We start from the raw sequence: 24,741 nt of genomic DNA on the forward strand, positions 1-24,741 counted from the left end.
ATTTTTATTGATTTCAGAGAGGAAGGAGGGGGAGAGAGAGAGAAACATCAATGAGAGTCACCGATGGGCTGCCCCCGGCACCCCCCCAGTGGGGATGAGCCCGAAACCTGGGCATGTACCCTTGACCAGGAATCAAACCTGGGACCCTTCAGTCCACGGGCCAATGCTCTATCCAGTGAGCCAAACCGGCTAGGGCTTTTAAAAAATTCTTACCTTAGGACAGTGGTCGGCAAACTCATTAGTCAACAGAGCCAAATATCAGCAGTATAACGATTCAAATTTCTTTTGAGAGCCAAATTTTTTAAACTTAAACTATATAGGTAGGTACATTGTTACTAACTTAATTAGGGTTCTCCTAAGCTGGCCTTTGCTAAAAACATCCTCAATCTGAGGAGTCGACCTCAGCGAACATACCCCCACTTCTAACGCCACTTCTTCAAAATAGACTCGCCCAGGCCGAAAACTGACTTCTGCACATGGGCCACGAAGTTTCAATCGCACTGTACGTGCGCGCCGGCACGTGGTATTTTGTGGAAGAGCCACACTCAAGGGGACAAAGAGCCGCATGTGGCTCGCGAGCTGCGGTTTGCCGACCACTGCCTTAGGATATTTTTTCCATTGATTTTTAGAGTGGAAGGGAAAGAGACATGATTGGTTGCCTCCCACACAAGCCCCTATCAGGACTGAGAACCCGCAAGCTTTTGGTCTGTGGGCCAACACTAACCACTGAGCAACCAGTCAGCACCTCAGTTCTTTTTAATACCTGGCAAGTACTGGTCTCCCTGTTAAAATTAAGCTCTCTTACTTAGCTTTCCAGTCTTATTTTCACCCATTTTCTTTTCCTGCTAGACCCCTCTTCCCCTACTCCTTGTCTTCTTGGTTGGCAGTTAGCAACCACAGAGTGTGACAGAAGATGGATGTATTGTAGCCCTGTAAGAACTCCTTTTCCAAGAAACTGCTGTGACTTAGTTGCTCATTTTCATCCCGATAAGATTGATTGGAAGACCATGAATCATCCATAGGGGATCATAGAACATGTTAAACACTAATTAATACCAACTCAAATAGATAAAATTAACATTTGGCTGGTACTTGTAGTGTTTTTCCCTGAATGTTGGACAAATTTACCAAAGTCTGTTTTTAAGTTCACTTGAATATAGAGAGAGGCTAGGCTGTGTGTTAGTGGTTTTGCTTTTTCCTCTGAACCCTATGCATCAGGGACTTAAACTGATGCCTTCTAAGACAAAGTTGTGTCGGAAAGAAGTGAAACAAAGTTAGATGTCTGTCTCACACAGTTTATTTAACAATAGGTAATAAGAAATCAAATTTAACAGTCTATACAGTGATCCAAAGTTCATATTTATAAGTAATCAATTTTAATTGCATGATTTACAACAGTTGAGGGTTTTGCTTTCTATTTTCAAGTTTTACAGAAAGTGTGTGTGTGTCAGGGGGCAGGGTAAGGAGGAAGAAAGCAAGCAAAGAAACCCAGGGACATTTTCATGTTAAAATCATCCCAATGGAATTGTTTCTTACCCTCTTTTTAAATTTTTTTCTGTTAGATGTAAAAATAACAAAAAAAATCTTCCGAGAAACAGAACCACAGTATATAATACATCAATTTGGCAGCTGCCCCTGTATATTTTGAAAAAGTCATTTTTCTCTCTACATGTACAAATTATTTTAATACTTGAAGTTTTTACGCTCAGACTTATGGAATAGAAAATTTTCTGGAGCACAAAAGTTGACTTGAGGGGAGGAAAGGATTTTTTTTTTTTTTTTTTTTTTTACATTTTAAAAAGAATGAACATCTTTGCACCCAGAGAAAAAATTGGTTTTTTAATATATATTTATATATATTTATATATATATATATATATATATAGAATGTAATTTTAAAGTAACATTAACCCCTTTTGTCCTCTGGTTTTAGAAATGTTCTTTAACTCTTCCATAAAGTGAGGAAAATAGGGAAAAATGTCAACCATCTGCACCAGTAAATAATAACTATTAATATTACATATTTTCATTAATTTAAAAAAAATAATAAAACCTATTGGAGGTGCAAGGCAGGAGCACGTGGGTGGCTTCACAGGCCTTAGCGTCCTCCCAGTGCACACTTGAACCACACACACAAAGGGGGAGAAGGCTGGTGGTAACCAGCACTAACAAAAATATATTCTTTGTGTTCTATAATCCCTCAGGTTCATCTTGCATGTTTGCTTTAAACCACAAACAGCTACTGCACAGTTCGTATGTGTTCCAAGGAAAATTGTCTTTTAGGCTAAGAAAGTTTCAAAAAAATTGTTTTCAGTACAAAACAGTCTTGTTAAGAGAAAATAATTTTTTTGCTCCCAAAATACTACAAGGTGTCTCTAGTGTATGTCTAGTGTACTCTGTGAGAGGTTCGAATTCAAGTCTGAGTTATCGGTGCTGAGTCCCAGGTCCGTGGCGCTTGCACCATGGAGGTTTGCCATGCCTGGATTGCCAGTGAGCTGAGAGAGCATTGAATTCTGGTCCGGGCTGGCAAAATGCCCTTGTTCCATGGGGTTGGCCTGGGCAGCTACCAGCCCCGGATGTGGAGAACTGGTTTGTGGGGAAACGTGGTGTGGAGAAGGCTGAGGTTGCATCCTTGGGGACGGGCTGGAGTGGGGGGGCTGAGACTGCGGCCGTGGAGAAGGGACAGGCTGGGGAGAACGCACTTGATTGGAGAGAGAAGAAGGGATCTGCTGGCCTTGTAGGTGTGGGGACTGAGCCTGATTTGGGAGCATATGCTGTTGGGGGCTCATGGGGTTGGGCTGAGCAGGGGAACCCATCTGTTGTTGAAGGAGTCGCTGTTGGTAGGCCTGCAGACTGGCTCCAGCCTCTGCTCCCAAGGCCTGGGGGAGCTGGCCCATCTGTCCCATGTTCCCTTGTTGCATCTGTTGCATGTGATGCTGCATCCTTTGCTGCTGCTGCTGCTGTGGGGGGTAGCCAACTCCTTGGGGTTGCTGGAACTGGCTGTGGTTGGCCATCCCAGGGCCAATTCCGGGCCCTGCTCCCTGCTGCTGCATCATCTGCTGCCGTCTCAGGATGTCTCGGAACTGTGCAGGCATGGTGTTGTGGTTCATGTTCATCTGCTGAGCCTGGGGGCTCATCCCTCCCATGGGTGGCTGCATTTGCTGCTGTGGTTGCTGCGGGGGCAGGCCGGCCCTCTGGACACCCGCCTGCATGGGATTCATGTTCTGCATGGCTGGATTGGAGTGGACCCCCTGCTGAACAGGCATGGGAGGGGGCTGCAGCCCTGGCTGGCCCTGGGGCATGCCAGGCTGCCCAGGGAGGTTTTGCGGATTAGAGTTGGCGTACTTGGCAGCCCGCTGCTTGATGAATGCAGCCAACAGCTGGGGGTTGGCGTGAAGGATACTAAGCACCTGTTGCTGCTGGAGGGGAGAGCTGGGAGACCTGAGAGTCCGCAAAAGGTTTTGTAAGGCTTGTTGAGACACAGTGCCTGGTTTGAGAGGGCTCACACCGACCTGGCCCAATCCTGGTTGGGGAGCCATGTTCAAGGGCTGACCATGTTGGGCCACTGACATCATGGCAGGCCTTGGCATCCCGGACTGTAGTTGTTGGGGCTGAGGCAATCCTCCTTGGGCCCACGGTGGCTGTTGTTGCATCCCAGTGGGCCCCATCCCTGGCTCCAAATGTCCACTGGGACCTCTGGCCATGGGAGGTGGGTTCATACCCATGGGGGCCATAGGGGCCATGGGGGGCATCTGGTGCTGGATTGGCCTTTGAAAAATCTGCACATGGGCCATCTGGCGCTGCGTCTCAGCTGCCCTCTGAATCTGCATTGCTATTTCCACTGCTGCAGGCGGGGGCCCTGGGAGGGGTGGCTGAACCGTCTGAGGGGGGGTTGGAGGGGTCACCTGGCCAGGTGCTTTACCCTGGGACACAGGGCCAGCAGCTTGAGTCCTGGGCAGGTAGGGTGGCATGCTGTTGGGAGGGGTGGGTTGAGGCTGGGAAGGGGGCTGAGGTTGGGGTGTCTGTGGGGTGGTGGGCTGTTGGCTGGTCGGCGTGGTTGGAGTGGCAGGAGTTGGGGAGGGCAGGCCCTGTTGCTGTCCCACCACACCAGTCCGCTGCATGCTGGCCATCCTCCTGCGGAGCATCTGGGCCTGCTGGAGCCGGTGCTGCAGCTGCTGCTGCCGGAGCTTTTGCTTGATGTTTAGGCAGAACGGCACAGGGCACTTGTTCTCCTGGCAGTGCTTGGCATGGTAGCAGCAGAGGGCAATGAGCTGCTTGCAGATGGGGCACCCTCCATTGGTTTTCCGTTTGCAACCCTTGGTGTGCTGCACAACCCGCTTCATCTTCTGGCAGGAGGGCAGGGAACAATTGGCATTTCGGCACTGGCAGGCGTGGACCAGAGACTGGATGCAGCGCTGGATGCTCAGGCGGCGAGAGTCTCCTGGGCTCTGGGTGGCCGCAGCCTGCTGGTTGTTGCTCTCATCATCTAAGCCGAGACCTAGTTTCTCCATTTTGTGGTCATGGTTTTTAGTGTTATAGCAGGTGATACACAAATCATAATCCTGGGGGGGGAAAACACAGGTGTAAGGTCAACTCTCTAAGACTGAAGTCATTCAAAAGCATTCTCTATAATAAAAGGCTAATATGCAAATTGACCAAATGGCAGAACCAGCAGTTGCAATGACGCACACTGACCACAGAGGGAGTGCCGTTAATGGCTGGCGAGTGCTGCGGCGGTGGCAGGAGCCTCTCCCGCCTCTGTGGCAGTGCTAAGACGTCAGTCGGACATCCCTGAGGGCTTCTGGACTGCGAAAGGGCACTGGCCAGGCTGAGGGACATCCTCCCTGCCCCCCCCCGCCCGCACGAATCTCGTGCACCGGACCTCTAGTCTATATGTATAAAAGCCTAAGCGACCGTCTAACCGGTAGCTGTGACGTGCACTGACCACCAGGGGGCAGATGCTCAATGCAGGAGCTGCTGAGCTGTGGTGACTTGGCAGCTGCGGTTCTCGGGTGACACACCCGGAACCAGAGAGGAAGGAGCCCGATTCTGCTGTGTGTCACCCAAGAACCACCCTCTCGTAATCTGGGATCCCTTAGGGCCGTGGTCGGCAAACTGCGGCTCGAGAGCCACATGCAGCTCTTTGGCCCCTTGCGTGTGGCTCTTCCTAAGCCTTAGGAGTACCCTAATTAAGTTAATAACAATGTACCTACCTATATAGTTTAAGTTTAAAAAATCTGGCTCTCAAAAGAAATTTCAATCGTCGTACGGTTGATATTTAGCTCTGTTGACTAATGAGTTTGCCGACCACTGCCTTAGGGGATGTCGGTTACCCGTTCTGGCCTGATCCCCGCAGGCGAGGCTGAGGGACCCCACTGGTGCATGGGCCTCTAGTTTTACATATTCTGCTCGAGCTCAAAAGCCCCTTTCGATCTATCACTCAAATATGAAGGCCACGCCCTGGGACCCACCTCGCAGACCGTGCAGTGCCAGCGCGTCTCCACGTGGTGCTTGCACTCGTTGCAGGTGTAGACGAAGCGGTCCTGGCTCTGGGTGTGCAGCTCCACCAGCATGCACATGGTGGACCACTGCGCTCTCCGGAGGGATGAGAACTCCAGGTGCTTGTCCCTGGCGAGGGTGAGAAAGGCATCCCGCCCATCCATCAGGTCGCAGGGGATGAGGGGGTCAGGATCAATGATGGGAGGTAGGGAGTTGGCAGCAGGGCCGGCGATGAGACGGATGACAAAGAAAACCTGCAAAACAGATGGATCTCATTCTGACTCTGGAACTAGAGCACCACATAGTGCTGGGTCAATAACAGCGGACAGGTGAGCCAGACTGGACCCCATGAGGCCCATGAACACTGAGTCAGTGATGCTGCCCCCCTCCTGCTTCACATGTCTCTGGTCTTTCTCTGAGATTGTCTACAACGGGCCTAAAATCTACACCTGATCTCTTCTACCTTATTCAATAATTTCTTTAAAATAAAGAACAAACAGGTCAGGTACAGTACATGTACAGTGGATATTTCACCTCAGAAAAGTCTACTTTTAAGACGCAACCCCATGGTTTAATCTGAATCTAATCACGAGAAAAAAAAAGAAAAAAAGAAATTTTACAAAACAATTGGCCTGCACACTTCAACCAAATGCCCATGTCATGAAAGAAAAGAAGGCTGGGAGCTAAGGCACGGCAGCTCCACATACTCCCGAACTGGATCATACAAGGACCAGACATAGAGTGACAGAGTACGAAACCATCGCTTGGCCAGGCAGAGGTGGTCTTCTTTTTTAGAAGATACTTGCTGAAATAGAGATAAAGGAAATGTAGCAAAATGTTAACAATTGGTGACTCTAAGTGAAGGGTGTGGGAGGAGGTCCTTTATGAAACTTTCCTATAAGTTTGAAACAACAAAAATGTTGATGGGGGTGGGAAAGAAAGCAAAATCTTATTCCTTGCTATAGCAGCAGCAGATGTTTTGCTCATGGAAGTTAGAAAACACACAACACCCATTAATTCTCATTACCGTTAGTGGAAAGGCTGCCATAAGAAGCTGGTATATATGTGTTTGAGGTTAATTAGTATATAAACTATAAATTATTAACCTAATGAAATGTAAAATGGTACCTTCCTGAGACCAGGATGCTGTGAGCAGGTGCTGTACTGCCCTCTGTGCTGTGCCAGTTTTCCGGAGACTAAAGCCTGTGCAAACTAGCAGGGAGCCTCACAATAAGCTTGGGAAGCCATGTCCGCATAAAACAAGTCATTTCAGATAAGATACACAGGAGAAGAGAACACACACTGAGTAGAGGCAAATACCAGATGCTGGAAGTTAAAAGCATAAAGGGAGGACTGTGATGGGTGTTTGTGTAATATTGGGTTTAAGATTGTGGCTCAAAGGAAGCACTCATAAAGCAAGAAAGAGCATTTGAAAATGTGACACACAGGAAAACACTGACTCTAACAAGTGGGGAATGCCTAACCCATTCAAAACAGAGGTGAACAAAAACCAGCTGGTGACTCCCTAGGAAATTTGCACCATGGCCAACCCTCTAATAACAACCATGATTGATTCCATTGTATGCCACTCTATAGCTAAGACAGTACTGGAATTTAACCTGAATCGACAACCTTAGATTTTAATTCCTAACAGGTGACTACTACTACCTACATCTTAAATAGTGGACACGTTCTATGACTTGTTCAATCTAAGTCAAATCACAACAGGACCTTTTCCAATTGCTCTGTTATATTAGAATTTTGTGACACTATATATTGCTCTAAATAGCTAATTATCATCTCAGAAAGGCACCCATTAGAAGAAATTCTCCCGTTTCATTAGCATGGCTGAGGCAGAGGTATCATCCTCTATCATTGTAGGCTAGCCTGTGGACCTTACTTCTTTAGGCTTCAACAAAGAAAGCATGGGGGTCCAGCCGGTGTGATTCAGTGGTTGAGCATTGACCTATGAATCAGAAGGGCACGGTTTGATTCCCAGTCAGGGCATATACTAGGGTTGCAGTCTTGAACGCCAGTAGAGGGAATGCAGGAGGCAGCCAATCAGTGTTTCTCTCTCATTATTGATGTTTCTATCGCTCTCTCCCTCTCTTGAAATCAATAAAAGAATATTATATATACACTAGAGGCCTGGTGCATGATTTCGTGCATGGGTGGGGTCCCTTGGCCTGGCCGGCAATCAGGGTCCATTGGGGCCGAAAGGGGCTGGCTGGCCGGCCGACTGGGGAGAGGGACTGCAGGTTGGCCGGTAGGCCCTGATTGGGCCGATCAGGCTGGCGCGCTGGGGCAAGGGACCCGGGAGTTTGGCTGGCGGTGGGAGGTTAGCTGTGGGAGTGCAGACCACCAGGGGGCAGTTCCTGCATTGAGCATCTGCTCCCTGGTGGTCAGTGCGTCGTCATAGTGATTGGTCAACTGGTCTAACGGTGGCTTAGGCTTTTATATATATCTCTCTATATAAATATATAGAGAGATATATATAAAAAGGCATTGGGGGTAGAGTAGTGGTGTATGGGAAAAGATGCTTTCAAAAGCTGTAATGGGTCAATACCACTACAATAAGTAACTCTCTAAAGAAGGGTTCTGCCATAACCACTTCTCTCTTGGAGTTTGCTTAATTAATTTGGTTGTAATTCCATATTTAAACTCCAGCCTTCTGTTCCCTCCCCACATAATTAGCCACTTCCTATAAGAACTGGATTATGATGTCTGAATAGAGTTGAACTGTGACATTAAAAATCTGACATGAGTTAGTTACCCTTTAAGATTTCTCCTCTCACCAACGATGCTGCTGAAAGGAAGGAGAACCCTAACACACCCTACAACAAATAGGTACTTTAAATGATGAAATAATTCCGAAGTTTTAACTTTTCTGAGAAGAGGTTACAAGTATATTTATGAAAGTTTAACTTTTCTTCTTCAATTCTCTCCACCTCCCAATTCACTTTCAGGAAGGTCAACAGTCAACGTTTTGATTCATTTGTTTGGCCAAAGTCCCATTCCAGTGGTGTTCTGAGGAACTTGGGTTTAAGACAATCTCCTGAACAATGGTGAACCAACAAGATAAACTATGCTTTCAAAATCCATTGTCATGTGCCACCTTACAACTGGGATATGTTCTAAGAAATGCATCATTATGCGGAAGTCATGGTGTACTTACACAAACCTAGATGTATATGCTATACTTTTATACGCCAGCATCACCATAAACGTGAGTAATGTTGCACTATGACATTACAACAGCTGTGATGTTGCTAGGTGACAGGGATTTTTCAGCTTCATTATCTTATGGGACCACCATTGTAGATGCAGTCCACCACTGGCCAAACGTCAGGAGGCAGCACATGATCGTGTAAGACACAATCCAACACCACCTCGATTTATGACAGCTGCAAATCAAAGCATCCTTATTTTCCTGTTCTTATCACGCACCCTAGCCATCCCCCCCTTCCTTCCTTCTTATTCAAATGACTTCTTCGTTCTGAATTTCCAATCTGGGGCTCACATCGTACATGCCAACCATGGTGGGCAGTTTTTTTAGAAGTCCTGCCCTGCTTTTTTCCTATTCTTGGAGGCATCATCTTACCTCTTTGTGTTTCTCCATGGTGGCATACAGTTTCTGCGAGAGGTCGTTGGATACATTGGGCATGCCTGGCTTCTTCTTATTGCCTCTACTCAGGCTGCTCTTGTTTTTGCTGGTTTTCTTATTATTCTTCTTTTTAGCATTTTTGCTGTCTCCCTTTGTCACCTGCAGGATAGCAGAAAGGAGACAAGAAAATGTTAATGTTTTGTTAGGAAGTGATTGGAATAATGGTAAAAAAAGATTCCTTTCTTTGAAACTAGAGATCATATTATGTCTTCCACCAAATGCTCTGTACTCTGTTTTTAAGCTGTTATTTACAGTAAACATTTTCTCTCAGCGAAGAATCCCTGCACTGAGACCCTTCATTATGGCAACCTTAGCTTTTGACCAGGAGAGCCCCATAGTTTGGAGACCCTCAGATCCAGCAGTCAGTCCTCTCTCAGAACTGAGGATAGGAAACAAGTAGTGACTCACAGTGTGGGGCAGTGAAGGGTGCACGGAAGGGGTGAGCCAAGGACCTGGACTTATACTCACATTCTAGAATTTTATGGACCTACTTGAAAAAAACTCTTGAAAAAAACATTCAATCAATGAATTTAAACAATAAGGCTGTAAAGAGTTCTACAGACTATTTAAGGATGACTTTAGAAGGCCAAACTAAATGAGGGCAATTCTAGACAGGCTATGAGTAAACAGACTGGAAGAGCTCCTCAGATGATCCTCCTACAAAACCAGGCTCTGTACACAGGGGACTAGTAAACTGTGGTCAGGCCTGTTTTGTTATTAAAAGGGGAAAAAAAAGCGTCAGAGACAATACATGGCCTACAAGGCCCCAAATATCCATAATCTGGACTTTGACAGAAACTGCAGTTTACCAACCCCCTTCTAATTTTGTGTCAGTTATTCAAGGTTTCCTCTCCGTTTCCATGATCAGCTTCCATCCTGGAAATCCGAGATTCCACTGACAAAGGGGCTCCTGCTAAGAAGGTCTAAAACCACAGAAACGGAACCTCGGTAACTTGGCCAGTATTTCTTGCCCAATTTAAAGAGGTCTTCCAGCCCCTGGCCAGTGTTGTTCAATGGATAGAGTATCGGCCCCGAATCAAAGGGTCATGGGATTGATTGCAGTCAAGGGTACCTACTGGACTGCAGGTTCCCTGCCCTAGTTGCGGAGGCAACCAATTGATGTGGCTCTCTCACATTGATGTCTCTCTCCCCCAGCTCCCTTCCACTCTCTAAAAATAACCTCCAGTGAGGATTAACAAAGACAAACAAAAATTAAAGAGCTCTTTCACACCTGAGAGCTGTAAGACCAAGTTGAAAGTTTACACTCACTTCTGGTTTATAGATGAGAATTAAGGTACAAGTTGGAAAGAAAACTGAAAAGCCCTTACATCTGTGCTTTCATTACTGGTGTTTTCCTCTCGCTTCCTCTCTTCTTCCTCCTGTTCCAGTTCCTTAATGCTCTCTTCCAGAACATTGGGCCAGAAATCACCTTCAAAGTAGGGCAATTCCTTTGCACTTGTTAACCGATCTTCAGTAGCAGTAGCTTGTTTAAAAATATCCTGTGAAAATACCCATGCACAAAATGAAATTTCTATATATATATATATATATATGTATGTATTTTTTACAAAGGCATGTATTATACAAAGGCAGTCACAGCTAATGCACATACAAAACACCAAAGATTAAAATGTCTTCTAGTCCTGGCCGTGTGGTTCCGTGGTGAGTGCCTGCCTGTGCACTCAAGGGTCGTGGGTTCAATCCCCAGTCAAGGGCATGTACCTGGGTTGTAGGTTCAATCCCCGGCCCTGGGGAGGGGTGCATGTGGGAGGCAACCAATTACATCGATGTTTCTCCCTCCCTCCCTCCCTCCCCCACCCCCTCATTCTTTAAAAACAACAACAAAACAGTAGAAAAAATACCCTTCAGTTAGGATTACCAAATAAAGTCTTCTAAAATGATGGCAGAGATTTTTTTTAAAAATTTAAGCACCATGCCCAGGAAGACATTTAGTGTCATAAATAGTAAAAGGACTATTTCAAGTTAGTATTTCTGGTTTTCTTTTTCCTCTACCCACAAAGGCAGGAAGATTATCTGTCTTTATATAGCCAAGTGGTAAATTACCCTGCCAGGAACAATGGCAGAGGCGTCATCATTTACACATACATGGCTCTGACCACTCCTGATGACAAAGGCAGCGCCATGTGAGGCATGCCTGCCTCAGACCCATCCTTGGGAGTTCCAGCAGCTTTCACTGAGCAATATGTTCAACACTAATACCAGGAACTGAATGGCTACAGAGGTTCTGTTGTGCTGCTGGGAAAATACCCAGCTAATGAGATTTCCTCCCCAAGAGTAAAAACAGGTAAGAAATTCAGTACAAGTTCTTATTTTGAGAGACCCTATTATTAACAAATGGCTATTAAGAATACATTCTTAGTCAAATCTTTAAAACAGAAATTTGTTTTTCTTACTTTGAAAAAGTTTGACTCTAGAAAAGAAAATATTAAACACTGATATATTCAAGTGACTAGGTTTAACAGTTTTTAAACATTTTGCCAGATAAGTCATCTTAATAATCCAAGCAAAATAAAAACACTACAAAATTAGCATAATTTTATAAGTTACATGGAAGAGGGAGAACACATAGAAGCTTTTTAAGACAGTTAAGTGACAGAACACAGTGCAGCAGGATTAGTAAATTTCCACTTCTATCACTCCCCCCACTCCTCCTGACCTTGTAGTCATGGACAATTCGCTCAGACACGGACTTGTCAAGCATCTTTTTGTACCACTCCTGTAGTCGCTTGGGCTTGGGTATCTTCTGGTCAGGCGGATGGCAATGGAAAATATAGTCGTCTCCTTCACTTGGGGGACATGCCCAAATATGCCCTGTTGTATAACTAACAATACAAAGAGAAGGAACATTCAAGAGAAATGATCATTCTGGGAAGAAAGACACACTAAACTACACGGTGAAGTCAAAAGGGAAACCAATGATTCGCCCTCAAGACAATACAAAGTATATAATCCAGCATTAGGTCAAAGTTCTTAGGCCAGAACTAGCATAACCCACAGCAGTAACAGCGGAGCTCACATTGCCTAGTACTTCTTAGAGGTTTCACAGAGGCTAGTTCTTGGGGGATCAAAAAACCCCAAATTTGCATTTAAAAATCAAATGAAAGCTACAATGCAAAGGGAAACATCCATTTCGATAAGAAAGCTAAACAAAATGCAAGTTGTTGAGAACAGCCTGCAAGGTGAGGTGTAAGGAACCAGTCTGACAAATTTTTATCTCCAGACCTTTGTTTTTGGTTTTGATTCTCAGGTGTAAAAGGATCAATGCAAATGTTCTGATCCTAAATGAGTAGCAATCAACTCTGAAATAAAACTGTACCAAACAGCTTAACTGGACAAAATAAAACTAATCTGGGATGGGTGTAACATCAAAGCTCTCCAGCGAAAGTGAGGTTCCAATTCTATTAGATGAAAACCAAAGCTGAGAAAAAAGGGCAAAAAGTCATATATTTGTATGTGTCCATTTATATCTTACCACAATACCACAGTGGTAATTAATTTAAACCATTTTTAAAAAATGCCATTTGTTATTAATACGCTTACCCTAGTTTCTTGACATATTCTAAATATCCAATTAGGATTTCATAATAGACTGCAGTCCTCAAGCATTTCGGGCGGAAAAAGTGAACACTGTCGAGGTATGATATGTATACTCTCCTGTAACAAGTGGGGAGAAAGAAACCAAGTCAGGTCATCACATGATTTCTTACCAATGCGGCTACAAATACATGTTCTCTCTCGTGTTTTCTAAAGCTCACCTTGTCAACATGGTATTATTGTCAGGTATTTAAATGACTAGATTGTGAACCCTTTAGGGGAGCTTAGTGAGCCTAAGGCTCTATTATAATCTCAGCACCCAGTAGTGCCTGAAACATAGTGTATCAATATTTATGGATCCAAATGTATTCTGGCAGCATTCTTATTCTGGCCTTTATACTATTTTGGAAACAAACTCTAAGCCATATTGCTACCTGATCTGCATGACACTCATTCACATACCTCTCAGCAAGGTACTATCTAGATTTAAGCCCATTTTCTGAAAAGTAGTGTTTGTTTCCCATTCCAGGCTGCTACTCACAACGCTTTCCTTATTACTATGACCACAGAAAAGCAGTATTGAGCAGTACTTTGTGTTTTTGGTTTCATTTCAATACTACACTTGAGAATTTGCATTTCCGAAGCAAGTACATCAAACACGTTCTTTTGCCCATTTTGCCTTTCATCTAACTACAAACTTCCACCCTAGTAAACCTTACCTCTGATTGGGTGGAGGGCAGTCCGAGCCATACTCCTGAACATGCATGCCAAAGAAGCACAAGTCAACACCATCAATCTCTTCAAAGGCAAAGAGGGCTTTGGTTCGATAGGGAAAGGATTCTGCCATCTCTCCATTATCCACAAACCTACACAATTCAGATTGGAGGGAAAAAACACAACATGTCATTCAGATTAGAATCATCAATAGTAACTGTGGATGAATAATTGTGGATCCACAAGAGAAGAAAAAAGTAAATTACTAGAAAAAAGTAAATGACTAGATACCTTGCTTTCATGCCTGGTTTGACTTCCACAGTTTTGTCAGAAGCATGAACGACACGAACAGTGACTTCTCCTGACTCAGGGTGATTTTGTCTCCTCAGAAAATCATTCACACGATTCTCTAAAAAGGTGCCAAGCCTAGTGGATGGCAACCCTAGGAATGTAGAAGTTAAAAGTTCAGTAGTAACCAAGATGCAAAATCATTACTGTTAAAAGCAAGCAATGTAGTCAATACTCAAAGCATTCCCCCCACGGAAGACTGCATGACTGTGCACTCATCCTTGCACAGGGGCCCTGCTGGTCTTGTCTGAATCATTCCAATTTAGTGCATATGCAGTTAAAGCAAACATGGTAGTCAATACTTTTTAAATGTTATTTCCCCCAACCTTTTATTTTGAAAACTTTATAATTTCAGAAGTTAAAAAATAGACCAAATATCCATATGCAGTTTGCCTCAATTTGCAAAACTAATTTTTAAAAAAGTTTATTTTAGAGCAAGAAAAAGAAATATCAATGTGACAGAGAGACATTGACCAGTTGCCTCCTGTACACACCCCCACCTGGGACCGAACCCGAAACCCAGGCATATGCCCTGACCGGGAATCAAACCAGCAACCCCTCACTGCACAGGATGACGCCCACCAACTGAGCCACACGGCCACAGTGCTACAAAAATAATTTTTAAAAATGTTGGATATTATGAGAAACCTTGCAGGAATAAAAGTGACCTGTAGGTCAGCAAAGAATTGCAAAGGCACTTACGAAACTAAACCAAATTCTGTAAGATAAATTAATACTAATAGTATAAAATTTTTAACCCCCCAACCCTCAATTGAAAAAGTCACAGGTCTAAAAGCAGCCCCCACTAATGGTATGGACAAAACTTAGAGAACCACTCATGGGATAGCAATTCTGGCCAAGTATTTCCACACCTGGCCCCATTAAGAAATGGTCCAAATATGGAGAAATGCAGAAACAAGAAAACAAATTCTCCATGTTACATACCCTGATCCCTGAAATGTTTTTCTTAGGTCTAACGAATTTCACATCAAAAAGTACACTACAGTTCAATTCTAAGTACATACAGTATAGAAAAGTTTTACTTTTAATTTGGTTAAATATTTAAAATAAGGTTGAAACAAAGCATTCATTTTAGTTTATTCTTAACTATGCTTTAGTGAAGTTTTGCCAAGCTGTACCTGTAAAAATGAAACTTACTTTTAGCAGAAAACTTATTTTCTTTCCTAGTTCGTGCAGTTTTCTTTAAACAGCCATCACAGACAAACCTAAAATGTAAACCAAAACTTTGCTTACAAAACTTAGAGAAACATTTAAAGTAATGTATGCTACATAATCTAGCTTATATACTGGTATGTATAAACTTAAAATTCAAAAGATGACCTGGGAGAAATAGAAACATTTCTAAATATGTAACAAAAAGTTAATACAAACAACATGTGAAGAGCTTGTGGATACCATTCACACACAAAAAAGGAAAAACCTAATTGAAAAATAAAAGACATGAAGAAATGTGAAGGGCATATAAATTGCCTTACATGTGAAAATGATGAAGGATTACAGATTAAGATAGGAATTTTGTTTTTTTGGCAAAATTTTGGTGTCTGTTTGCTTCTGATAGGTATTTAAGTGAGTACATTCAGAAGTACCAATAGATTTAAAATTTACATTTAAAAAAAAATCCTCACCTGAGATTTTTTAATTAAAAAAATTGATTATAGAAAGAGGGAGGAAAGGAGAGGGAGAGAAAGAGAAAAAGAGAGAAGTTGCCTCCCCTACAGGGATCAAAACCGGGTAAATTTCCTGAGTGGGAAATTGAACTGGAGACCTTCTGATACACGGAACGATATTCCAATAACTGAGCCACCACGCCAGGGCAAAATGTACATTCTTTTTGTTCCTGCAGTTACATAGGATGTGTACCTGAGCTGAATTTCTTACAAAAACCTGAGAGGTCATCAGCTAGCTGACTGATCAGAAGTTGCTGGAATCACTGCCAATCTGTTAATTATTCTCACCCACTCTGTAATTAAGGAGAACACTAAAAATTCATATCTAAAGACAAGCTATATAAATATCAACTACTATGAGTTTCCTGAGTTATTTTCTGAAACTTGTTAGCCTTCTCTTTCCTGTGACCTTCAAACCAGCATCAATAATCCAAGAGCAGAGCAGAGGACAGTATAGATAGTGGCCCAAGAACAGCTAGTTAACTGAAGTGTGTATCTAGTCACTTTATGCAACTCTGCCTTTCACTGAACAACAGCTATGTACCTTATTACTATAGCCATTAACATTGCCCAACCTCCCAAAAGATGTTTAAGTCTAATCCTAACCAGGGCCACCATTTAATATACTATTCAGTGTAATGTTTTCTCAAAGGGAAAAAGAGGTGTTCCCTTAGCACCCCTTATATTTTTATCTTCTAATTTTTCTAATGCAGTATAAGCAAACGTTCAAAATTTGGTAAATTTAATTGCATCTAACACCTCCTTGCTAGTTTCCAGGTGCTAGAGATGTCTTGTTACCTCTATTCATAAATCTGTAAAAAGCATTTACTTTTGATGTAACCAAAGATCACAAAATAATCCTATACAATAAAAGGCTAATATGCAAATTGACCAAATGGCAGAACAACCAGTTGCTATGATGTGCACTGGCCACCAGGGGGCAGACACTCAATGCAGGAGCTGCCCCCTCGTGGTGAGTGTGCTCCCACAGGGGGAGTGCGCTCAGCCAGAAGCCCTGAACTGGGCTCACGGCTGGCGATTGTAGCAGTGGTGGCGGGAGCCTTTCCTGCCTCCGTGGCAGCGCTAAGGATGTCTGCCTGCAGGCTTAGGCCCTCTCCCCAGCGGGCCTAAGCCGTCAGTTGGACATCCTCTGAGGGCTCCCCGCTCCCAGGGCTCCTGAACTGCAAGAGGGCCCCGGCCGAGCTGAGGGACACCCCCGCCTCGCGTGCATGAATTTCGTGCACTGGGCCTCTAGTTTAAAATGAAAAACAGTAGAATAATTGTATATGGATTAAAAACTGCATGCAAACAAGATAATGATTTTTTTGATTCTAGGTTATTTAATGTTTTAAATCTGGGTTTAAATTAGCTTTTCCCAATCCAAAGAACAATTTTCAGAGACAGTAACTTTGAAGATATAATAATTGCAAAAACAAAAACTCATTAAGACTCATGATAAAGAAAGAGTCTAGATAAAATACTGGTGTCTCACCCAGATGGCCAGATCATCTCATGATGAAGGACACAGATCTGATGCATCTTTCTTCCACATTCGGTACATTCAACAAACCTGGAAGTAAAAAGCCAAAATATCTAAAGACTCGAAATAATGGTTTTTAGAAGTTTTTAAAAGCTCTTTAATATTACAGGTAGAACAAATTTCAAAGAAATTAAATGTGACATTTTTAAATGTGACTGGAAAGGCAGTAAAATGTGAATGATCCCTACTGCTTAAGCTTCCAAATGAGTCTGCCACCACCCCGGCCGCTCTAGGAATGCCCACCACAATGGTGCATGCCAGCGCTCTGCAAGGCCTCACCACAAAGGAGGGTCTGTGAGCTTGTTTGAAAATGTGGAGGACAACAGGGATGGAACACATGGCCCTGGGCAGAGGTAGCTTGGTGCTTCCCTTGGGCCTATGCAACACCAATATTCAGTCGCTTTAGTGAAATGTAAACAAATACTAACTGTAATGTAAACATCTACATTTCTACCATCTATGTTAGTTGTATGTATGTAGATTCAGCCCAAGGATATAGAATCATCTCACTGGCCATGCAAACCAAGAAAATGAAGGGAAGAAAGGAAAATCAAAGTGTACTGACTATTCAAGGAAATCTACTTACAGTTCAGGATCCAGTGTGTCATTTTTTCTCTTGGAAAACTGTTCTTTATTTATTGTACTAAAGAGAGAAGAAGGACACAATGAGAAAAAGCGATGTAGAAAGGTGAGTATTCTGACCACCGTTCTATCCCAAGGAACAAATCTCATATGATAAGTGGATTATTTAAGTCCATTTTCCAGGGAAGTCTAGTCAAATAACTTTTTATATTAATAGAAAATTTCAATATCAAGAAAACATATTTTAGTCTTAAAGGTTAAAATTCCTTATAGTATTTATTTAAAAATATTCACATGGCCTCCCAACCATCTGGAACTGACACATCACACACACTGACAGCCTCACAAATACAGAAGCTAACACTCTTATCATTCTCCATCCAGGATAAACTTCAGGGGGCCCAACTCTGCCTACTGTGGTGATTCTTCACAAAAATGAGGGCACTTCCACCTTTAAATGGTTTCCTACTAGTTACAGTCTAGCAATACATCTCTACATGGCTCGAGGCCTTGCTACTCTGAAGACCAGCAGCACAAGTGGACCTTGCTAGTAACGCAGACTTTCAGGTCCACAGCATTCCTGCAGCATCAGCAGGAGGTCTCTTCACTCTTCAAAGCCACAGATGCACTGTGAGAACATGTGGTAAGACACTCCACAGGGCCAATAGTAAGGCTGCCTTCCTTTCCTGCATCAGGGAAACCTAGCTAGAGTCCTGACTTCCCTGGTTTAGCCAAAGGTCAGAAAATCTCCATAAGGCTCAAGGGACCTAGTACCTACTCCCCAGATCAAAGCCTGACTGTACTAAATTGTACTTCAATGGTGATTAAAGTTAAAGTGCAACTTCAAAAAGCCCAATTTGGAAAAATTAATCAGTTTTTCAAAGAAGCCCTGTTTTACTAGTAACATAACACAATTCCATAATTTTTTAAAGTGCTCGGAGCAGCTTTTGTTTATTATGGGTTAAACCAGAAAAGAAGCTGAAGAATATTAAAAGTATACAAAACAGTTCTTTCTTCCTACAACAGTCCAAATTTGAAATACAATGTTTGTCTAAATCTCAGAGATTAGAAGTACTCTGAGCCCTGGCCAAAGTCAGGGTGTGTGTGGGAGGCAAGCAATCGATATGTCTTTTTCACACTGATGTTCCCCCTCGTCCTCCCTCTATCCCTCCCTTCCTCTCTCTAAAAAGCAATGGAAAAAATATACCGAGGTGAGGATTAACAAAAAACAAAAAAACAAGTACAATGAGGCAGTTTGGGACATGCTTCATTTACCAAAAAAGAACTTGTAAGATCTCAAAAAGCCCAACGAAGTCTCTAAGTCACTCTAACAAAGCCCTAAGGTTGTTTAATGCTATTCACAATTATAGTGATTTCTGTATTATTATCTAAGATGAGACGGCTGTAAGATTTTGTTCAATTCCCCTCAAATTCAAAACTGTTAATAATGAAGTTCCCTGGCACTACACACTTTCAACATTTAGGAAAGAAGCTGAGTGTTTCCTTATAGAAGAAATACATCTAAAATGACCACCCAGAACTAATGTAGTCCCTCTATCAGCACTAACAGAACCGATAGAAACTTTATCTGTGCTAACCAATATGGTGGCCACTAACCACAGATGTCTATTAAGCATTTAATAAGTAGCGAGTGCAAGTGAGAAACAACTTTACATTTTATTTACTTTTAGTTAGTTTGTATTTAAGTAGCCATCTGTGGCTAATGGCTACCATATTGGACAGCATAATCCAAGACTACTCAGAAGCCTGAGCATAATCACCTGAAAACAAACAAGAACGATGGCACTTTTGAAAAGCAGCAGGTACTTACGTTTGAGGCTGGGAAGGGTCATCCCCCAAAGAAACGCTCTCCCCTTGGATTTCATTGAAACACTTCTCACAGAAATGATACCTGTCGGCAAGAAGGCCATACTGGGGTGAACTGTTCCGTTCACACAACACAGCCCAAGCCAAGCAACGAAGCCACCAATCACAGCAGGCCAAGGAGGGGGACGGGAGCAGAGAGCAGGTCATCAACGGCGACAAGGACATTCAATGATGCAGATTTATGGGCCCCACAGTATGGGTTTTGTTTTTGGTTTGTTTGTTTTTTTTTGCAATCAAAGCCAAATGCAGACAACGACAAGCATGAGGGAGGAAAAAAAAAAACAAAAAACAAAACAAACGAAGAAATGAGGGATTGCAGGATAACAAAACAACATTAAATGCAAGACAAGACAACACAAAGCAGAAAGCCAAGGCAAAGCACAGATTAGCATTAAATATCTCAAATGGGATCACAAGTAGCAAATAAAGTTTCACTTACACAGACCTACACCCTTCACTTTAATAATTAATGCTAATTGATACAAATTAATCAGAAGAAGGAAGGAGAATATACTGGGGAGAGAATAATTGCCATCCTGTTACCTAAACATCATTTTCACACACTTCTCCCCACTTCTTAAAAAAAAAAAAAAATCCATTATGGATACAGTACCAGGGAACAACTAATCCAAAAACAACTGTGGGTTGGAAAAAATTTTCTTTTTGATCCCAAGGAAGCCACATTAAAAAAAAGCCCACACGTTTCAATGAAAAGTTTGCACAAGCAGTTAAATACGGATTGTAACCATCAACTGATATAGTTAAAAAGACAAAAGGAAGGCAGTGGTGTGTGTAGATTCCTTGGTACAAAGATTACAAACAGTGTAAATTGATGTTAAAAATACAAAAATGGTATGAATGTTAAGACTGTAGCATGAGAAGTTTCATGCTGGTTGTTATTTGATTTTTTGAACATAAGGTGCTTAAAACAACTTGAGACCCACTTTTTCCAGGTTTTAATCAGTAAAACACTATGGACACGAATGACTACACAGCACTAAGGGAGTGCACCTAACTTTTTGTAAATAAAACAAAACAAAAAGTTTAAGTGACTCTTTCAAAGCTAGGACTGCATCTGTAGCACACAAGTTCAGAAAAAACACCACCATGGGCTTGGTTTTATTATAGAAGAGTATTAGTCACCAGCCTTGCTCTTTACTGTCTCCGAGCCCACAGTAAACACTCCCAAACCCATACTGAAAACAGGAGACGAATCATGGTTAAGATAACAGTGAGTAAATTTTTGTAATTACTGCCCAAAAGGAAACATCACAGAGAAAGGGCAAATAGCAATATTAAAATATTTCTTCTAATCAGTTTCTTTTCAATGTGCACAAATCCGTGCACTGGGACACTAGTATTGTTATAAGCCAGGGCCCAGACAAGTGACGCAAGGCTACTTTCTGCTATAAAACTGTGTATTTCTACAAAGGCAAATTGCAAAACCAGAACTTGTGCTGTACAGTTGTTCTCAAGCAAGTTACACATGAACCATGACCTTATGTGTGTTGGTCCATGTGCATGCACTCTGTAGACAAGCACACACATGGATCATGGGCCACACATGGTCAAGCTTACCTGTTCTGGTAACTGTAATACGTGGCATCACGCGGGATTGTGCACAACTGTTTGCCATAGCAACAGAGTGTCTGTGGAGAGAATTCCAACTGCAAAAGAAACCATTCATTAAATAGTACACAGGCCTGAAGGACAAGCTAGAATATTTACATGGGCAAATAAAAAACCAAGTCAGTGGAGTCATAATTCTCATTTGTGTTAATCATAATGTGTTGTTTCCAAGACAGTTCACAGAACTAAAACCATTCTAGTTTACTAATGTATTATTTCACCACTGTGAATAGACTTAGTGGTCATATCCTCTCATGACTTACCAAAGAACTCAATAGGACAAGAGGAGCTTAATGTGAATTGGTATGCACAGGCAAACCAGTACATGACAGGTGGTGTGCACCCACAGGAAGTTATGATCAAATCCCTAGTCCAGATGAATTTATAATCTAATGATTCAGGATTCTAATTAGTCAAGTTTTCAACACAATAATTATCTGTGCAAAAATTCTTACCTTTCTACCACAACAATATCCAAGGCTTTGCATGACTGGGTCAATTTCTTGTTCAAAGACCTCAGAGAGCTTGGAGCAGTATTTGTACACCCGCGATGTTTTCCGATTATATAACCAGGCATTGTTGAACATAAGCCAAATGTCATCCACATACTGCCAGGGCTCCTGATACTGTCCAGTGTCTAACTTCCTCTTGATGGTGGAAAGATCCATGGGGATCTTCACAATATCAAAGTAATCCTAGGACAAATAACACCAAGCAACATTACTCAAAGTCTCAGTATATTTAAGGTAGATAGCCTATCTTCCTATTATCATCATTAATTTCCAGGTAATGTTGAGTCTTTGACCTGTCTATATTTCAGAAGAGTTGACTGATCCAACACCCTTTAAATCATTAGTCTACAGAGATGTGAGGCAGGTCAAAGGAAAGAGCAGAGAACAGAGCTACCACAGACTTTCCATATGCCAGGCTTATGGTCTACAGAAACAACTGCAGGTGCTTTACCACATAGTATAAGTGCAATCAGTTTAAAGACCCTAAAATTTTAGTACTAGAAGGAAACTAAGTCAACAACAGTGCTCCATCTAAGGCCACAGAAAAATATAGGCGGGTGGGGGGTGGGAGAGGGAATTCCCGACGGACTTCCACCCTTCGCAGCACTCCATTGCTTTATTCAATACTACTTAGAATCCTCAAAGGGAACCTGCTAGCAGACTGGTGTAAAGGCAACTTTAAAAGCAGATGAAGTTGCCTGGCCGATGTGGCTTAGAAGTTGAGTGTCCACCCATGAACCAGGAGTCACAGTTCGATTCCCAGTAGGGGCATGCAGGAGGCAATCTCATTGATGTTTTTTCTATTTTTCTCTCTCCCTCCCTCTCTCTGAAATAAAGTAAAAAACAAAAGAACTCCACAAAAATCCTCTGGAGAACTTAAGATAGCAGCCGATTGAAATAGGCCTTTAAGGTCTTCCAGTTTAAAAAAATAAAAGCTAAAATAAAAGCTGATGATGCTAATTTGGGTCTATCTTTTCCATAAAAAGAATATTGCTACTCCAGTGATAAACAAACTATATGACTCAGGAATCCCACTAAGTATATAGCCAAGAGAAATAAGAACATCCACCACACTGCCTTGATTGGTTTGGCTCGGTGGATAGAGCTTCGGCCTGCGGACTGAGGGGTCCCGGGTTTGATTCCGGTCAAGGGCATGTACCTTGGTTGCGGGTGCATCCCTAGTAGGGGGTGTGCAGGAGGCAGCTGATCGGTGTTTCTCTCTCATCGATGTTTCTGACACTCTGTCTCTCTCTCTTCCTCTCTGTAAAAAAATCAATAAAAATATATATATTTTAAAAAAACAACAAAAAAACAAACATCCACCACAAAAAAATTTGATGCGGATATTCCCAGCAGCACCAGTGTCAACAGTAAAAAAATGTGTAAACAACTCAAATGTCTAACAAAAAATAAACTGGTGAAGAAAATATGGTATAGCCACACAAAGGAATATTCCTGGGCCATAAAAAGAACTGAAATACTGACTTGTGCTACAACAGGATGAACCCTGAAAACATTATGCTAAGTGAAATAAGCCAGTTACAAGACCACATACTATATAACTCCATTTAGTGAAATGTCCAGAATGGACAAATCAAGAAAGCAGACTATGGTTGACTGGGGATACTGGTAGTGGCAGCTGTGAAGCAGATGGGAATGACTGCTCATGGGGTTTCTTTTATGTGGTGGGCTGGTAAAAATGACCCAAAACTGACTGTGGTGACGGTTACATAATTCTGTTAATGCACAAAACCATTGAATTATATACTTTACATGAATGACTTACACCATATGTGAATTATATCTGAATAAAGCTGTTAACAAGTTAAAAAACAAAATCAGAAGTGCCACCACATACTTACAGGGATTCCTAGAAGCTGAGGGTCCACAGGTTGACGAAAGGGGAGGGATTCTGGATCCTGTCGGTAAAGTGCCTCCAATGTTGGCATCAGTGCCTGGCGTAATTCTTCTGGTTTGAAAACTTTAAGAGTACATTTAAAATTAGTTACCAATTAACCATAAAAAAAGAAAAAGTTCAAGTCAAAGCTATGAATATATCTCAAGAATCACAAAATACAAAAATGCCTACGTTGTCCCCATGGAAGTATCACTAAGGGTGGGTAGCGCCTTCAAAACACCATATCTTGTAATCCTTAAACACCTTTTATGGCTCAGCTAATTTTTCAGTCAGAAATTTAGTTAAGATTTTTTGTTTCTCCCTCACCCAAGGACCCATTCATTGATTTTTTAGAGAGAGGGAGAGACAGAAGCATCAATGTGAGAAACAGGTTGGTTGCCTCTCGTATGTGCCCCATCCGGAAAGGAACCTACAACCTAGGTATATGTGCCCTGACCGGGAATTGAACCTGGGACCTAGGTACGTGCCCCACCTGGAATGGAACCCATGACCTTTCAGTGTATGGGACGATGCTCCAACCAACTGAGCCACAATGGCCAGGGTAGTTAAGATGGTCTTGACCAAGTAGAAAAAGAATCCCAAACCTTCCAAAAATTTATGAAGAGACTTGTCAAAACAATATAGGAGGAGGAGGATGCTATCAAGTAAAAATAGAAAGAACTCATTCACAACATCAGTATTTAACAAGCTAGAAATTGGATCTGGTATTGTCTTATTGCTGAAGGTATCAGAAGCACTCAAAGAATAGTCCCCCATTGTGTTTCAGAACTTAGGAGGAAGACATATTTACAATTTTAATGGCAAATGTTGGGTTTAAGTCTAAGGAAACAGACTAAATTGTTATTGCCAGAACACTGGACTCAGTTTACCAAATTATGTTCAAGTGTGTTTTGCAAAAGTCAGGAAAGAGTTGCATGTGTGTCCCAAATGGAATCAGTTTAAGCTGTCATTCAAGAAGCTAGCCATAAAAGGTCCAATTTTGAGCTTTAAAATTACACTTAGAGCACAGGCCTTATTTCTACTATTTACAAATAAATTTTATCTTCGGGAGGGTATATATGTTAGCACTTCAGGTATTTTTCAACTCATTATGGGGGCTGCCATAAAAAGAAAAATCAGACAAACAGATGGCTTCTTTTGTCTCTCATACTAGGTTGTATTCAAAATAAACAGATTTTGAGCAAACTTGTGTGATTATCCGAATA

General features: G+C 42.3%; 1 protein-coding gene across 4 annotated transcripts in view; it reads right to left on the minus strand.

Annotated features, from left to right (window-relative positions):
- Positions 1 to 1,279: 1,279 nt before the first annotated feature.
- The window catches only part of EP300 (E1A binding protein p300), a 70,128-nt gene continuing 46,666 nt past the window's right edge, over positions 1,280 to 24,741 (minus strand). For 3 of the 4 annotated variants that reach the window (XM_023762272.1, XM_023762271.1, XM_023762273.1), the window contains 15 exons: positions 23,481 to 23,599; positions 21,562 to 21,801; positions 21,056 to 21,144; positions 19,422 to 19,532; positions 17,595 to 17,651; positions 16,961 to 17,038; positions 14,939 to 15,006; positions 13,724 to 13,874; positions 13,438 to 13,584; positions 12,725 to 12,838; positions 11,841 to 12,006; positions 10,492 to 10,662; positions 9,101 to 9,262; positions 5,472 to 5,753; positions 1,280 to 4,562 (listed from right to left, as the gene is read on the minus strand). In XM_023762272.1, the coding sequence (XP_023618040.1) occupies positions 2,376 to 4,562; positions 5,472 to 5,753; positions 9,101 to 9,262; positions 10,492 to 10,662; positions 11,841 to 12,006; positions 12,725 to 12,838; positions 13,438 to 13,584; positions 13,724 to 13,874; positions 14,939 to 15,006; positions 16,961 to 17,038; positions 17,595 to 17,651; positions 19,422 to 19,532; positions 21,056 to 21,144; positions 21,562 to 21,801; positions 23,481 to 23,599 (4,142 nt within the window). In that variant the 3' untranslated portion in view covers positions 1,280 to 2,375. The remainder of the gene's footprint in view (positions 4,563 to 5,471; positions 5,754 to 9,100; positions 9,263 to 10,491; positions 10,663 to 11,840; positions 12,007 to 12,724; positions 12,839 to 13,437; positions 13,585 to 13,723; positions 13,875 to 14,938; positions 15,007 to 16,960; positions 17,039 to 17,594; positions 17,652 to 19,421; positions 19,533 to 21,055; positions 21,145 to 21,561; positions 21,802 to 23,480; positions 23,600 to 24,741) is intronic. The other variant, XM_006098534.3, reaches the window with a different exon arrangement.

Source organism: Myotis lucifugus, unplaced genomic scaffold (assembly GCF_000147115.1).
Source record: "Myotis lucifugus unplaced genomic scaffold, Myoluc2.0 scaffold_239, whole genome shotgun sequence".
NCBI classification, from domain to species: domain Eukaryota; kingdom Metazoa; phylum Chordata; class Mammalia; order Chiroptera; family Vespertilionidae; genus Myotis; species Myotis lucifugus.